Source organism: Aptenodytes patagonicus, chromosome 7 (genome assembly GCF_965638725.1).
Source record: "Aptenodytes patagonicus chromosome 7, bAptPat1.pri.cur, whole genome shotgun sequence".
NCBI classification, from domain to species: domain Eukaryota; kingdom Metazoa; phylum Chordata; class Aves; order Sphenisciformes; family Spheniscidae; genus Aptenodytes; species Aptenodytes patagonicus.
The window spans coordinates 63,271,808-63,287,774 of record NC_134955.1 but is presented as its reverse complement, the minus strand read 5'-3'; the positions used below and the strand labels follow the sequence as shown (position 1 = coordinate 63,287,774).

The following is a 15,967-nucleotide window of genomic DNA, read 5'->3' as shown; positions in this document are numbered from 1 at the left end:
TGTGTGCAACGGTAACACCTCTGGATCTCCTGCACAGGGGGACCCATGCTGCCCCTACTCTTGCTAATGCAGCCCGACATGGCTTCCCTTTACCATGGCAAGGACACGCTGTCACTCAGGTGCAACGCGCCCCCCAGCACACCCAGGTCCTTTTCTGCAAAGCTGCTTTCTAGTCAGTCAGCACCCAGCCTGGGCTATGGATGGCGTGACTCTGTCCCCAGGGCAGGACTTCGCACCTACCCTCACCGAATCCAGGAGGCCCCTGCCAGCCCACTTCCATGGCTTGCTGAGGCTCCTGTGCTGCCCCCCTTCAGGTACGGCCCACTGCCCCCAACCCAGCATCATCCAGGGACTGGCTAAGGGTCTGCTCTGTCCCATCGCTCAGGTCATCAGCAAAGACATCCAATAGCATCAGTGCCAGTAACAACCCCCGAGGAATGCTACTGGTCATCGGCTGCTGGTTGGGTTTGCCCTGCCTGTCACAGCCCTTTGACAGTCCAGCAAAGCTTCTACCCACCTTATGGTTCACCTGTCCAAACCATACCTCTCCAGCGCGGCTTCTACAGCAGTACTTTGGGGGACTGTGTTGAAACCCTTGCTAACGTCAAGGTGAATGACATCCACTTCTTTCATCTGGTGATGCTCAGTTAGCTTGGTCAGACATCATTTGCCCTTGATAAATCCACGTTGACCGTTCCCAATTATGTTCTTGCCCTTCACGTGCCTGGATGTAGTGCTGGTCACAGCTTTTGTGAGGATTCACACTATAATCTTCCTGTGGACTGAGGTGAGACTGACCAGCCCGTAATTCCTCAAATTGTTCTCCTCAAAGAATGGCATAACAACCCTCACCCTTTCTCAATCATCAGGACCATCCCCCCATTGCCACTGCCATGCAAAGGTGATGGGCAGCAGCCTTCTAGTGATGTTAGCCTGCTCGCTCAGCACCATCCATTTCAAAATCCAGCTTTACAGTCCTACTACCAGCATAGCAATGACTGTACTCTTTCACGTCTTTATGAGAAGCAACATGTATGCAATATGTTAATTTAATGCAACAAAATGTGAAATGAGGCATAAGGTAGTTGGGGTGGTTTTTTGTTTCTTTGGGGTTTTTTGGGTTTTTTTTAAGAAAAGAGTGATATAATTACATATTGTCTGGCATATAAATACCCTTGTTTATGATACTGATACCTTAAAATTCAAAGAAAAAATAATGCGATCAATTTGTGTTTGTGCACATGATTTACATTTTGCTTTTGTCTTTGAAGACAGCAAAACGGTCCATTTTGAATTTCAGGCTATATTTTATGAATGGTACAAAGTATTTTTGGATAAAAAAAATTCTGTTTTGGAAGCATTTGTTTTGGACCTACAGATTTATGAGGGGGATATTTTAAAACACACACCCCCCCCAACCTAGCAGTCCAATTATAACAGTATCAACCAAGCCGTGAGGACTTGAGAAAAAACTAAGAACTTGGGTAACAATCGACACAAAACTAACATAGTGATGCCACCCTGTGGCTATAACATGAAACTTCTACTGAAAAGGTAGGATGAATGGTTACGTTTGATCTTAAGTCTCTAATCAGATTAAAGTGGACTTCTGCACAAGGAGCCACTGACAGTTTTCGGAACTTCAGTGCAAGTTTAAGAGCATATGTATGTAGAACAGATCAAGATAGTACCTGGTGAAACTATGTTGATTTTGACATCGCTGTGCAGGTTATCAAGTGGACCCACTACTTACAACTGTATTTGTCAGGGAAAGAAACAGAAAAACATCCGTATCTTGCAGAGTAAGTGACAACAGAACAAACAAGAAGGGGATCATGATTTCAACTACTACATTTGAGTAAAACAATGTAAGAAAATACAATTAAACAAATCCTAAAGTTTAAAGTAAATCCTACAACCACAAAATGTTTAAGCAATAATAACCTCTGCAAGAGATAAGTAATATAACATCTATCATTAGGTTTTAATGGAAATCGCAACCACGAGAACTAAAAAACTTGTCATAAAAGTGTAAGCTATAATAATTTGGTTCCAGCTGAGGCATTTCCTTAAGGAAAAAACAAAATAACAAAAGCCCAGAATACACAACACTAGCAAATATCATTAAAACTTGTATTACAATGGTAGCAGCTCAAAATGCAATCTACTGTAAAAAGTATGATACTTCAATTTCTTTAGAAATAAAGTACCTATACAAAAGAAAAAGATAGAAGTTATGTATATTACTGTGATACTCATTAAAATATTGTAAAATATACGGTGTCCACTTTCACTCTATTGCAATTTTGTTAATGTAAAATAGTAAGATTTAGAATAATTTTCTTCCAATTTGCTATCCACAAGCAATGTTGGTCTTTGAATTACACAGCTCCTATTTATTTTTTTGCTTTTTAAAGCTTTTTAATGCTTTAAAAAAATGCTTTTTAAAGAAGCATTAACATTTTCTGAAGCCTCTTGGCTACTTTTAATAGGTTAACCAATTTGCTTCAATACAAACAAAACACAATGTTCAAAGCTTTGCTACCTTCCCCTGTAAGATTCAGTAATGAAAAACCCTAAAGAGTGGAAGAAACACAAGGCACAAGGAAACTCGACATTCATGGTCTTTCTTAGCCTTATCTGTCCTCGTGCAAAAGCCTGCTGGAAGAAAGATGCTCTCTTGGAAGAGCCTCCCACCAACCCTCTCATTTCACATTTGCAAAGCTGTAATACCCAATGTTATGCGACAAACTTTGGCTATATGATCTTTGTGCTGCTGTAGCAGTTTTGTTCTGCCCGTTGGCAGAGTGCTTCTGTTGGATGGTTTGAGGTTTTCCTCCCTCTGCTCAGACAACCCCACACATTTCTACAATAGCTTGGGATCTAAGCTTAGTCTGACAGTTGATGGTAAATGACTGCACAGAACAGAGGACAAGCTTGACATGTACAGAATAAACTGTGGAGATAGACTGCCACACTCTATACTATCTGTAGTTTCCCCAAGCACTGAGGACTTCATGCCTAAGTAGTCAGCACTGCAGGAATCTAGCTGGAAGGTAAAGGCGGCACAAATAGCTAACAGTTGCATCATCCTGCCATGATGAAACAGTATCACAACTAACCAAAAGTTACAAGGGAGCAGTATATCTAAGCTTGTACAGATACAGCATAGGTGGGAGTTTAATATTGGTTAAGTTTTGCTAGGATTCAATTTTTTAATCCAGTCTGATCTTCTCAAAACACAAAAACATCATGCAGCTACTAGTAGGGTCCTGCATGGTGAAAGAGAGAAGTATGTATTATTCACATAGTGCTGGCATTTGCTGTTGTCTAACCAATTCACCTGGAGGCTAGTTGTGCGTTCTCAAAAGAATCAGACTTAACAAACCTAGGGACAAAGATACTGTTTCCATTCTACTTATTGGTTGTGCCTCTTCAGAAAAGATTCAGAAGATTTCAACCATTTGTGGATTGCTGCCACTTTTTAGTATCTCACAGCTGATGGTAGCAAATATAGCACAGAAGCAAAGCATAAATGTCTTACCCATATTCATAAAGAAAAAAAGGACATCATCTTTCACTTACACCTAAATAACTTGGGTTTTGTGCCCTGTCCTGAGATAAAAATACAGCTGCATCTAGTTATCACCTGCCCAGAAAGAAGCGGGGGGGGGAGGAAGGCTGTGAATTGGCTACAAGTCAGGGTCCAAATGGGTAGGACACTAAAACAAAAGGAGGGGAAGAGGCTTAGGTGCTGTCTGTATTAAACAAGAGGTACCAGTCACACAATCGCACTGGTTAGGTTTGTGTCCTGAGCGAAGATTTTATTTTTTTTTAGGGTGTCTGGATCATCTGTGTAATGGCTCACTCTTCTCTTGGAAAGCAAACAGGCTTCTGACCTGATCTACACAACATACAGGAATTACTCACTGCGCACACAGGACTAAGGTCGTTTGTGTAACCACCAAATCTGGTCTACCCGCCAAGAACACAACACTACTATGAGGGATGCGTGTAATGGATAAATGCTATTGAAGGAGATAACTCAAGTGTATTTGATCTTTTTACTGAAGTTCTTCATAATATTGTGTGGTTTTGTTCTAATGCAGATTGTAGATACTGAAGACTACTGAAGTAATTTACCACCCTAGATTGTCCCTAAAGAAACATCTGGTATCTTCGCAACCATACATTTCTAGTATTTACTCACATACTAGGCTTAAGGAAATTGTTTTATCCTGATCAGATCAGTTGACTTCCTTTTAGACATAAAACTGTGCTCTTTGAGATGTATTTCACCAGTGATGATATACAGGCCTCAGAAGAAGTTTCCCATCCCTCTGCAAAATCATTACCGTAGGGTATTTCACCCGTCAATACGCTGGCTCCCCAGAGGATGTCCTTCCCTCTGAACACCAGGCAAACTTCGATTTTTGACACTTTGCACTGAATAGGAAGGGAAGAACATATGATAACAATAAAGCACAGTATAAAAAACAATCTCCTGCTCAATTAATAAACCAGACAATTTCTCTGACTCTCCCTATGCAGTCCTAGGAGTACCCAACGTACAGCTCTGTGATCAGTGGCAACAGACAAGGCCTTGTGCGTAGGAGTTAATTAGACAAAGAGAAAAATCTTTGGACCTCTCACCCAATGATTCTTCCCTTCCCATGGGTTTTCTCTGTAGGCAATATAAAGATTTAAAAACAGTCCGCAGTTTTACCTCCCGTTGTTCATCTAAGAACTGCAGGGCTAGAGCAGGAGCTTTCCTCAATAACGAGATCTGAGTCTTTTGGGAGATACAAGCACATGAGAAGCAGTTTTTCACACCTTCTGAAGCCAGAGAAGCAAATGAGCTGGTAACCACCAAAAAACCAAAAAAATTCTTACATGTATGATGCACCACCCCGATGCAAGAGTTGACCACACTGTTCTGTGCTTCTCCTGCCCTGCTCCTCCCAGCCTCTAACCGTTCTCTTCCAGCCCTCCTGCTTTTTTCTTCTCCCAGGTCTTCACTCTGCATCGGTATCTGTCCTAATGAACAACCATCTTTCAAGGAGCAGGCTCGAGGATAACAGATAAGAACTTTAAGCTATGAAATCCATGTCATTGTTTACAGAGGACAGCTTTCTATGAAATACAGCAGTGACTAAATGAGCCAAAAAACCTGTATCTATCAACTACTTTGAAACATAAATAATTTGTAAACAACATGTCTCATCTCTCCGGGAGCCTAGAAGCAAAACAGTATTTTCAGTCTCTCACCCTCGGGAGAGAATGAGAAAAAGCAGATACGTACTTAAAGGTTTCGGTTTGAAAAATACGCTTGACTGAAAAACATCTTTGTTCACTGCTTAGAGCTTCAAATGAAACAAAGCCAAGTTTTAAAATTCATTCCTAAAACTAACATTTAAATGCACTAACCCACAGATTCTTCCCATTCATAAAACTCAGCTTTGTGTTTTAAGGTGCTTACCACAGGAACAACATTTTTATCTGCCCTATGATACCTGACAGCTGGGAACTGCACCAGAGATCTGCCATCATCCTGACTTAATCTATTACAGTTTTGAAAAGATAGATAATACTGTGGAATTACTGCACACCCTGACTAATACTTTTACTACTAGCTCACCTGACTGACACAGACTTTTGTTTGTTTGTTTGTTTTGGGGGTGGGGACAAGATATATTTTACAGTTGCTCAGAATCAAGACTGGAGTAAGAACTAGTAAACTCTCCCATTTTAACCAGCTACAAAGCATGCAGAACAGGGAAACAAATGCGAGCCATCAGCCAGACTATGCTAGCACACAGATGGTCGACCTAGTAGTGAAGTGACACCCCCCCACACCTCAGGATACCCTAAAGGGCACAAATGCTTTTAAACTGTCTCTGCATAGTTACACAGGGTGTTAGACTGGGGCTAGAAAGAATGTCATCTTGCACCTCATTGTGGCCGATATATCCAAAGCCATGCAACGTGCAGCTATGAAACAGTGGTGATATTCAGCAACAGCTATCACCCCACCCTTTGCTAAAGCATTTACTGTTCTGTTTGGTTAGTTGCAGGATTCTGAAATGTAATAATACCCAGTAGGCTTTCAACAGCATGTCAAATAAAGATGTCCCCACAAGAGAAGTAAGTCTCTCAACTTGCACTGCAAGGGCCTTTCAATTTCTTCAAATAGAAATGGCTAGAGAGGAGGGGGAAGAGGTTAAAAAAAAGTTACTCCACACAAAATATACTAACCATGGTTGAGAAGACTAGGAAGCATGAGTGGCAGACTTTGCTTTGGGAATTCAGGGCAAATAATTTGGGAAACACAGCATTAGCTATGAGTGCCATGAGAATTTCTTTTTTTCCTATCAAATCTGTTCCTTTTTTCCTACAGTCTGAAATCAAACACTTAAGTCACCATTTTCCTGAAGTAAAGACCACTGTAGTTTTGCCTTACGTATGGTTGGTTTGCAAGATGAAGAGTCTGGTGTTTTTATTTTTGAAAACATAGCAAAAGGAAATTATTTTGAGGGGCTTTCCAGTAGTACTTAATGAGAGTCTCACTCCTACAGCACAAACAATACTTAATCAAATCAGTCTCTGCAGCAATATGAAAGGAAAATGAGGAATGAACTAGTTTATGGAGACGTACACTTGAGTGCCGACCATTTTTCAGACCACTTCGTGAGCTATTTTTGAGTGGGTATTCAGGGCAATATGAAGTTTACAGCGTAGATGGCAATTTATACAAACAAGCCGCTTTCCAAGAAAGATCTTGCAAGGACAGTACAGGAAAATTAGTCTTTGACACTTAACTATTGAGAAAAGGTTTTTTTGCTCCAAGCCTGGTGTACCATTGTTCTTTCTAGCAAAGTTACCATGGAAAGAGCAATTAAAACCACTCAAGCTGTGAGTAATCATAAGATGTTTGTGACAGTTTAAAAAAATTTAACCAGAAATCAGCAAATTCTCTATTTGGAAAAGCCTTCAGGCCTGGCTGATTTTTCTAGTTAGCTCACAAAGAAAATGTTGCATGTCCAGAATAGATTTACACTCACCTGAAAGCACACAAGGAGCAACTGATTTCTATTCTGATCCCACAAAAGTGTGTCCTAACATGAGCAACAAGTGGAGAGACACTGAATGAATATTCTGAATTCTATATCACATAAGGAACACCAGCTAAGAGCACAAAGTTGACCCTTCCAGGTAGGCATATCACAGCTAGGGAAAAGGAGAAAGTTGACTCGAAATAATCTAGAAATTCTCAAAATATAAAAGTTTATTTAGCTACAATATTAAAAAGTACAATATAAAGATATAAAACATAGAAATTCCATGATCAATTCACATGCTAAAAGGATTAATTGACCAGCCGTAAGGAGACTTCATGAAATTTACGGACGTTTCAGCCATAAAGGCTATTTCATCAAGTTTCAGACTTGAAATATTGAACAACCATTGCAGAGAACTTGCTCTCCCACATCACCATAACTAGGGGGAAAAAAAAAAAAAAAAAAAAAAGAAAACCAAAAGAAACAAAGTCAGTGTGTCTACTGTTTCTGGAACATAACAAAGAACGCCATCCTATTCTATTATCAACTGTAACCACGGGACTCCCACACAGCACACTCAACATTTCTTTGTATCATAGAACTGTTAACAATGATAGCAAAAACTTAAGATTACTCCTTGGGAGCGTATTCATTCGTCACTGGCCAGCATACTATATTGCTGCCAGGAAAGCAAGAGGATTTTTTGCCTCCTGGAACATTTAAATGAGAAGCTAAACTAGACTTGCACTAAGACTGATCAGACTACTTCACACAGGCATTTTATTCTCCATGTTTCAGACAAGTTTTACTGCTGCTAAAGCAACGTGAGAAGAGTTCCAAGTCCATCATGTGGATGAGCTAGATATCTTGTTGGGTCTTCATGTGCTACAGCCAATTTTCAGGGCATGTATGATTAAAATAAGGTTAAAAATTCAAAAGGCACTTACTCAATAGTGGAGCACAAAGAACAGGTAACTGTGTTACAGCAGCTGCAGAGCCTGCTGCAGTTCTGGCAGACGAACTGGTCACACTGCGTACATGCTTCCTTGACATCAGCAGTTCTTACACACGATGAACAGGCTTTGGAAACTCCCACGGGTGGAACTGCTAGGAAAAGATGCAATTAAGCAGAAATGTACTTTACGACAAAACAGAGAAAGCACCTGGAAGTTCCGAGAACTGCAGAGCGTGCTGTCTCCACTCAGCATTACAGCTACAGGTGGCGGCACTTCGCAGAACACACTTGCGGGCACCAGCACAGGGCCCACTGCTTACAGCTTTGTTGGTTCTTTTTTATTCAATGGCAAGACCGCTAAGAGCCCGTCAAGCAGGCCATACATGCAACCGTTTCTAAATCCGCCAGGGAAGCACAAATCTAACCCTTCCTTTAAAAAAAATAAAATAAAAAGAACTACGGAGGGACACACACACACACACACACACACACACACACACAGAGCCCCCCACACCCCTCCACGTGTGCCAGGAGGCCCGGGGGACGGAGAGCAGCGCCCGCAGCCCGGCTCACGCAACAGCGCGGGGCGGCGCCGGACGCCTGCCCACGGCGGGGCCGCTCACCCTTCTCCGTGGCGGCGGGGCGCCTCAGCAGTTTCCCGTCGTGGCCGATGAGCAGCTGCCCGCTCCAGCGGCGCCCCGCGCTGCCGTCCTGGGCCTCCCCGCCCGGCTCCGGCGAGCGGGTGACCGCGCAGGTGGCGGCGGGGCTGGCGGGCCAGGCGCCCTCCATGTACGCCTGGGCGCCCCTGAAGAGCAGCCGCCGGGTCCTCTCTGCCGGCGGGAGAGGAGAGGAGAGTTAGGGACAGCTTCCCCACCTCGCCCCCCGCCGCCAGGCCTGGGGCGGCGGGGGGGGGGGGGGGGGAGCCGAGGCGCCGCCTCGCCGGAGCGGCCGTTGGGAGGCAGAGGCGGCTGGGGAGGCCTGCGGGCACAGGCCGGGCGGCGGCTCCGGCGCTTCCCCCTCCCCTCCGCCCCCCACCTCACCGAAGACCTCCCGGCGGTACTCCTCGCCCCGCACGCCGCGGCTCAGCTCGCGCAGCCCCACGCGCGTTTTCAGCTGGAGCGGGGCCCCCACCCCGAAGGGGCAGGAGCGCTTCGGCATGGCGGGCCCGGCCAGGCCAGGCGCCGCCCCCGACGGAGGCCCCTTCGCCGCGGCCTCGGCGCCGCGCCCGGCCAATGGCGGGGCGGCAGGGGGAAGCGCGAGGGGATGGGCGGGGCGGGCGGTGGCGGCGGCGTCGCCTCAGGCCCGGCCCCGGGGGACCCGGCCCTCCCTCCCCTCCGCAGCCTGAGGCCTGTCGCAGCCGGGACCGCTCGGTTCGTGCCGCAGGGAACCGATCGCTTCGCCTGCGGGAAAATCTCGCTTTCCGCCGCGTCCCGAGGGCCCGCTGCCGCCGGCCGGGGTTTGCCTGCGGCGTCCGGCCGGCCCTGCCGCTCCACCCGCCGCCGCTCCTCACGCCTCTCGGCGGCTGGAAGTCGTCTCCTCCGGTCCTTGGTGTAAAGGACCCGGCAGGACAAAGCAAAGCAAGGCTTTGAAACTCGGGACTGTCAATAAACCCTCTTTCCCCGTTAGCGCTTTCGGACTCGTCTTCCTTTCTGCAAGTCCTGCGGGCTACGTTTGTGTTCGGGCTCAAGTCGTTCTTCCTAAAACTTAAACCGCCTGCCAAAGTTTTAGCTAAATGCTGTAGAACCAACGAAAATGTGCACAAGTGCAAGAATTGACTCTTTCTGAAACCAAGAAGGAGGCTGGAGGACCGCCGGCTGGCCGGGGTGCTCCCCAGCACCCGCTAACCGCAAGAGCGGATTCACCCCCCGTGGCAGTCAGTGGGGTTTCAGGGACTGACCCTCGGTGTCACTTAACTCGCGGAGCTCCCTGAGACTTTCTGCCGTCATTGTGTGACAGGGAATTACTGCAATTAATTTCCTATTTATAGGTAAGCTGCCTATAGCAGTCTAGGTATAATTTAATGGATTAAAAGCATCACGTTCAATTCCAAGCAGCGGTCAGTCTGGTTACTATGTATATTTTGAAAAGACATTGTTTTCCTCAGGGCAAACAAGACCTTTAAAACGGGTGTTGGTGTTCCTGGCACGATGTTTTGTGTCATTTGAAGAACCTAATCAGTCACAACAGTTGTATTTCTTCCAGAGAGGTTTCTGAATTCAAACCTTCACCTGTGTGCGCTAGGATTCTGGACAAAATCACAACCAAGTACAGGGGTGGTTTTTCCATCAGTGAACACCAAAACCATGCTTCCACTGCCTGCTGACCTGCTATTAGGTTGCAGGTACAACCACACTGATTTCATGCAGGTTAATGCAATTTTTTTTTTTTTTTCCTGTAGAGCTGATCAGCCCAGCCTTGCGGTCTGTGGAGTGGAAGCTACGGTTGTAATGCACAGTAATTCACAAAAATCCCTTCTGAGCTGGAAGGAACCTGCCATGCTTTCTTTAGCTGTGAAGATTTCTACTTTGGCTTTTTCTGTGTGCTCTAAGATGGTCAGCAGACAATTTTCCACCACACACCGAAAACTCGTGGTCTTTTCTTTCTCTCTAAGGAAACTTCTTTGTAAATATTCATTAGATATACACTCTGATGTCCCTGAAGCTCTCTGGGGAATATGGAGCCCCGTCAGGATAGAGGGCAGCAGATCACACGTGTTTCATTAAGATGGCATAGGGCAAGTGTGAATGGAACTCGGCTGTCTGAGAACTGGGCGAAATACAAAGAAAAACAGTTAAAAGTGCTGTTCCGCTTGTGAAGAAGGAGTGCTCTGAAACTCTGACCTCAGAATGGGAAGTAGATTTGAAAGCGAGCGGCGTGTGCTGCAGCAGTGCTGCTGGTGCTGTCACTAAAGGGTGAATTTAAGGGCACTTTCCCTGAGGGCTGATTACATTTGACACATGCCACCGCCACCCCACTGCAGGGCAGATGTAGAAATCTTCTGTTGCAGCTATCTGAGTCAGCCTCAGGTGGTGACATCTCTTAATTGCTTTGCAAGCCTCAACCTTAACAACATCTGTTACTGATCAGTTATTTCCTCTTTGGGTGCTGCGAAGGCAAAGTAATTCTGCTTGGTCTGTATCAACGCACCTTAGCATCCTACAGGGAGGGAATGGGTTCATCTGCCAGTCTGTTGACTTGTTACCCGACAGAATGGTTCTGAGTGTTTTCTTAGTTTCATAGCAGTAAGCCTTGAGGAAGATCCACTGGTGATTTGGAAGCAGAAGAAAGGCTGAGATCTGATCTGGCAAAGCTTGCTGGCATTGAGCATTCATGAAAATTAATGCTGACAATTTCCTAGGTTAGTTAATGAGACTGTATGTTACGTTATGCAGCTTCTGAATATGAAAAAGCAACCCAAACAAAATCCCAAACCACTAATGGTAATTGTGAAATATGGTGATTTTGATTTATCCTTGAAAATGTGTTTGTGAAAGAAAGCAGAGAATAACAAGACAGCCTTTTTCTTGCTACTTTGCTTCTCCTGTGCCTGTGTGAATATTACAGACAAATTGCCTGGTTGATAGCTTTGTCACTTACAGAACAAAGAAAAATTGCATTTCATTTTTTTCCCATAGTTTCCATTTCCAGTAAGCAAACTTAAAGAGCAAAATGGACTGGACTACGCTTGCTAAGTCTGTCTCTCCTAATATTCTATTTCTACAGGTGCTTCAAGAAAGTCAGGGCAGACACAGAAGGACCCTGGTCATAGTTCACCTTCATCGCTTCTAGCAGTTTAGCGTTCAGAAATTTTCTGAGCCGAAATGTCCATCTGGATCTTAATGTTTAATAGTTGTCACTAATTTGTCCAGTCCCCTTCTTAAAAATATGTTATCCTTCTCTTTAAAATCGGGAGTTTCCTTAACAATTCCTCTCAGTTTGTACTGATATAAAAAGAGTGTGTTTTGGCCAACTTGCTGGTTCTTTTCTAATGTCTTAATGTAAAACGGTGAAAGCAATATTCTGGAAATTCTTTTAAGCGGAATATACATTAGGGTAGCTGATGTAGTTGGCCGGGCGCCAGCACGCAGCCTGCGTTAAGTCGGACGGCGTATCAGGACGCACACGTATCCTCTGTTAGGGCTGAAGTAAAGCACAGCGCCCCATGCGCTCAGTCCCACTGCACTCTTCTTTCTGTGCTCTGCAATATGGATTCGAAGATAAAAAAAGCCTCCTTGAATAAACCTGGTTTTACTAGAATGGCTCAGGGCCGTTTCCTTTCTTCTGTACCCTTTTCTTTTCGTACCGTATCGTAGCACGTCAGCCTTAACAGACAACATGTTTACAACTCGGATGAAAGGGCTACACCCAGTTCAGACGTTATCTGTTCACAAGTGCATGTCGTTTTACTATGACTCGTTAGCAACAGAGTTCATGCCCTCATTTTGATGAGTTGGTTCGTGCATCAGAAAATGTTTGATAAGCCAGTGATGTGCAGGATTAAGGGCTGGCTCTTGAGGTATGCTGCTGTTAAGCCAAGGTTCTGCCATCTTGGAATGGCAGCCAGTACTCGCTCTTAAATTAGCATGGCGTGGTTGAATTTCATAGCATGTTACCATTCTGCCAGCTCTGAGGTACGCCAGGTCTGCTCAGTAGATCAAAACACTCGAAGGTCCCACTCACACTAGAGGGCACTCTCAAGACTATAAATCGTTCTTGCTGTTGCAAAGATGTTACTGTTCCGCTGACAGCAATGTGCAGGGTTTACAAAGGGGCTGCTTTCTCCCGGGTTTTTCTCATGGTTGTTGTTCCTGGCCTTTCCTCTTGTGTGCCTTCATTTCTTATTTCCTCTTATTTTGCCTTTCTAGATTATTTTAATCTATCAAGAAAAAAGAAAACTGAGCTCCGATGGTGATAACTGCCATTACTGACCTAACGTGGTGCCACAGCGTTCTGATTTCTTCCTCTGCAGGCAACAACATTTTTCATTTAATACTAGGTGGTTGTCCTAAGAGTTCTTTAAATCTGTGTCCAAACGGTGCTATTCCATTATTCTATATGGATTTACCTGGGAGAGGCTACGGGCACCCCTGCCCTTTCACTAGTCCCACGCGGTACAAAACATCCTCTCCCTCACACGGCATGGGAAGGGCTGGGCAAAACCTTCCTTCCTCCACATTGCAGCTGCATCAGCCCTGGTCTTGTTAGTTGTTGGGGAAATAAATCCTTGCTTTGAGACAGCTTTGCATGTTGTGCCTCGCACGCTCGCCTTTATCCACTCCCTAAAGCAGCCGTTTAGCTGGAAAAACCCAGGGTACATCCGTTCAGCTTCAAGGGGCTACGTCAGCGCATGCTGGCGAAGAACCTGGCTCTCGGCCCTCACCATGTCTAACAAACGATTCCCCAGCAGCAGCCCACTAAGTGTGTTTAGTTCAAATATGTGCGGCTGTATTGTCAATCCTGGATAGAGAAGAACTCTGTCCAGAAAACAGAAGCTGCACAGAGTCAAAGCGAGTCCCCCAGCGCTGCCAGGATAACGTGCCACAGCTACAGGGACCATCACTAGGGCTAATGTGGAAATTTTCTCAGTACAGCCTTTTTGGTTGAAATCTGTTTACACTGGGAAGTCTTGAAGGCACTCATTCTACCTCTTTGCTCTCTGCTGAGCAGTTCCCATGAGTGGCGTGATATAAGCTATAAAAGTAATGTTCAGCCCTAGGCCTACCATCCAGGGTGCCAATTAATAGAATGAGACTTTTTTGTGCCGCTGGCATGTTTCCCCTGGATGGAAATCATCAATACGTTTTGTGTAGGGCTCCGACTTCCATCAGTACCAGCTTTGGTATTTTAATTATGTAGTCTGGTGCAAATCAATCTTTAATAGACAAAATGTCTTATCCCATTTGTAATGCCTTAACTAGCTAACATCTTTTATTTCTTCCACTTGACCTTTTTCACATATATTAAAATGCATTATAACTTATTCTATATATTTATGCTCAGTACGTTCCTGTCATGTATATGCATTCATCTTTTTTCTTTTTTTTTTCCCCCTGCATGAGAATTTCAGAGAAGATACTGGTGTGACACAATCGTATCTTCTTTTCTTCTATTGTATCCGTCCTGACTGCAAGATTTGGAAGATCTCCAGATTGATGGTGAAGGTGTTCAGTATTGCCTCTGTTGCGAATACTGATTCTTTATCACTACCTAAACGCCAGGAAGGCCTACCCATATATACACCAATATATCACCACTGAAACTGGTGCAAATATAAAACTGTAATATTGGCATTGAATAACTGACTGAATAACGGAGGAGAGTAGCCTGACATTCCTCCTAGCTCTTCAAAATTCACAGCTCTCCAGTGTTCGTCCCAGACACCGGTCATTCTTCTGGCCAAGTTCAGCACCCAGCACACGAGCTTGCTGCTGTTTTATTCCAACTTCAGTTCTTCCGGCAAAGTTGGAGATGCTTCTTTGTCCAGCCCCCTATTTATTTCAGTACCCAACATAGGCAAGCAGAGATCACGGAAGGTATATTCTTATTTTTTCTGCAGAATGTATATACGTAAAATCAGTGGACCAAATCCTCAGGAAATGGGTTTGATGTCTTAGTTACCTTTTCCAGCAATCTTCTTTAGAAGCTATAGATAGAAACTTAATGCTGTTCCAGAATGGCAAGGCAAACCTTTTGTGAACTTACTCAGTAAATGTCTTCAAACTATATTTTATCTCACATAGACATGATTACGGCCCCGTTGCTACAGATACAAACTGCATTCCTGAATTCTGAAAGAATGGGTCTATGCAATTGCAAGGCAGGAAGAAATGCTTCTGATAATCTTTCATGTTGAGAGTGGTATTGTATTATCTGCAAACTGAAAATACAATACATTCAAAGGAGGCAGTGAAAGAATTATGCTGACAACCAGAGGGTTAATAGTCTAGGCTCAGTAGTCTGCAAGACTTCAGCAATGTTTTAAAGGAAAGGTTCGCTAAAAACATGGAAGTAAATGCAAAATGGGATAAAATGCAAAATGGACTTAAAAAAAATAGATGACCTCTGACTGACTTATCTTTCTTGGATAATAGCTGATTTTATGGACAAGGGAAATGCAGTGGCTATAATCTATTTAGACTTCATTAAGCATTTGATACAGAAACATACAGGGAATAATTAGTTATTCGGGATTAGTATAAAGTGAACAAAGAACTGGATAAGGGGAGATGGAATGGCTGACGTTCAAAAGCTGTGTCTATATTAGCGAGCAGCGCAGCCCTACAGGAACAAATATGCAAAGTAGTTGGTGCTCAGGACCCAATATCCACACTGTAGGTGGAGGGTTGCTTCTGACCAGCTCTTGTCTGGTCCCATGGACTGAACTCTGAGCATAGCGGGGCCACTGCCGGAGAGCATGTCTTGTTGAGTTTCATCCGAAATGAACCCAGTTTCCACGCTGACTCTACTCCATAGTGCAAACCAAAGCATGGAACAGTGGTAACAGTCATTGCAGAGCAGGATGAAGCCACCACAAGGGCATAGCCTCGATGGCTGGAAAAACTGAAGCTGAAGAAAATTGGAGTACGAAATGCAAAGTTCAAAATCTGCCTATTTTTGATGCTATAGGATGCTAACCAAGCAGTAAAGTTGTAACCATAGTACTGACATACGTGTAACTGTGCACTGGGACCACAGCTAGTCTTACCTGTAGCAAGGCAGATTCTTGAAAAAAGAATGTCACATCATCTCCCCAGTTCTCCTTTTCTTCTTCACCCATTTACTAAGGACACAAAACATGCCATTACAATGGATGCCAGTGGACATTTTTAGCATGAATCGGCAGTACTACTCACCAGCGTGAGTAATGGGAAATACGCTCCCCTCCATCTCCTGGCCATTATCCCCCTGGTATAGCCCAGCAGGCCGTTTGCTTTATTCAAGATGCAAATGCATC

At 44.4% G+C, this 15,967-nt stretch overlaps 1 protein-coding gene across 2 annotated transcripts; it reads right to left on the bottom strand.

Annotated features, from left to right (window-relative positions):
• Positions 1-7,267: 7,267 nt before the first annotated feature.
• Positions 7,268-9,199, bottom strand: SIVA1 (SIVA1 apoptosis inducing factor). Of its 2 annotated transcripts, none has more exons than XM_076345569.1 (4): positions 9,054-9,199; positions 8,637-8,843; positions 8,006-8,165; positions 7,268-7,497 (listed from the first exon to the last, which is right to left on the bottom strand). In XM_076345569.1, exons 1-4 carry the CDS (start codon positions 9,169-9,171, stop codon positions 7,440-7,442), a joined length of 543 nt encoding a protein of 180 aa, XP_076201684.1. In that variant the 5' UTR covers positions 9,172-9,199; the 3' UTR covers positions 7,268-7,439. The 2 variants fall into 2 exon arrangements, with proteins under 2 accessions (XP_076201684.1, XP_076201685.1); XM_076345570.1 differs by having other exon boundaries at positions 8,006-8,162.
• Positions 9,200-15,967: the final 6,768 nt, after the last annotated feature.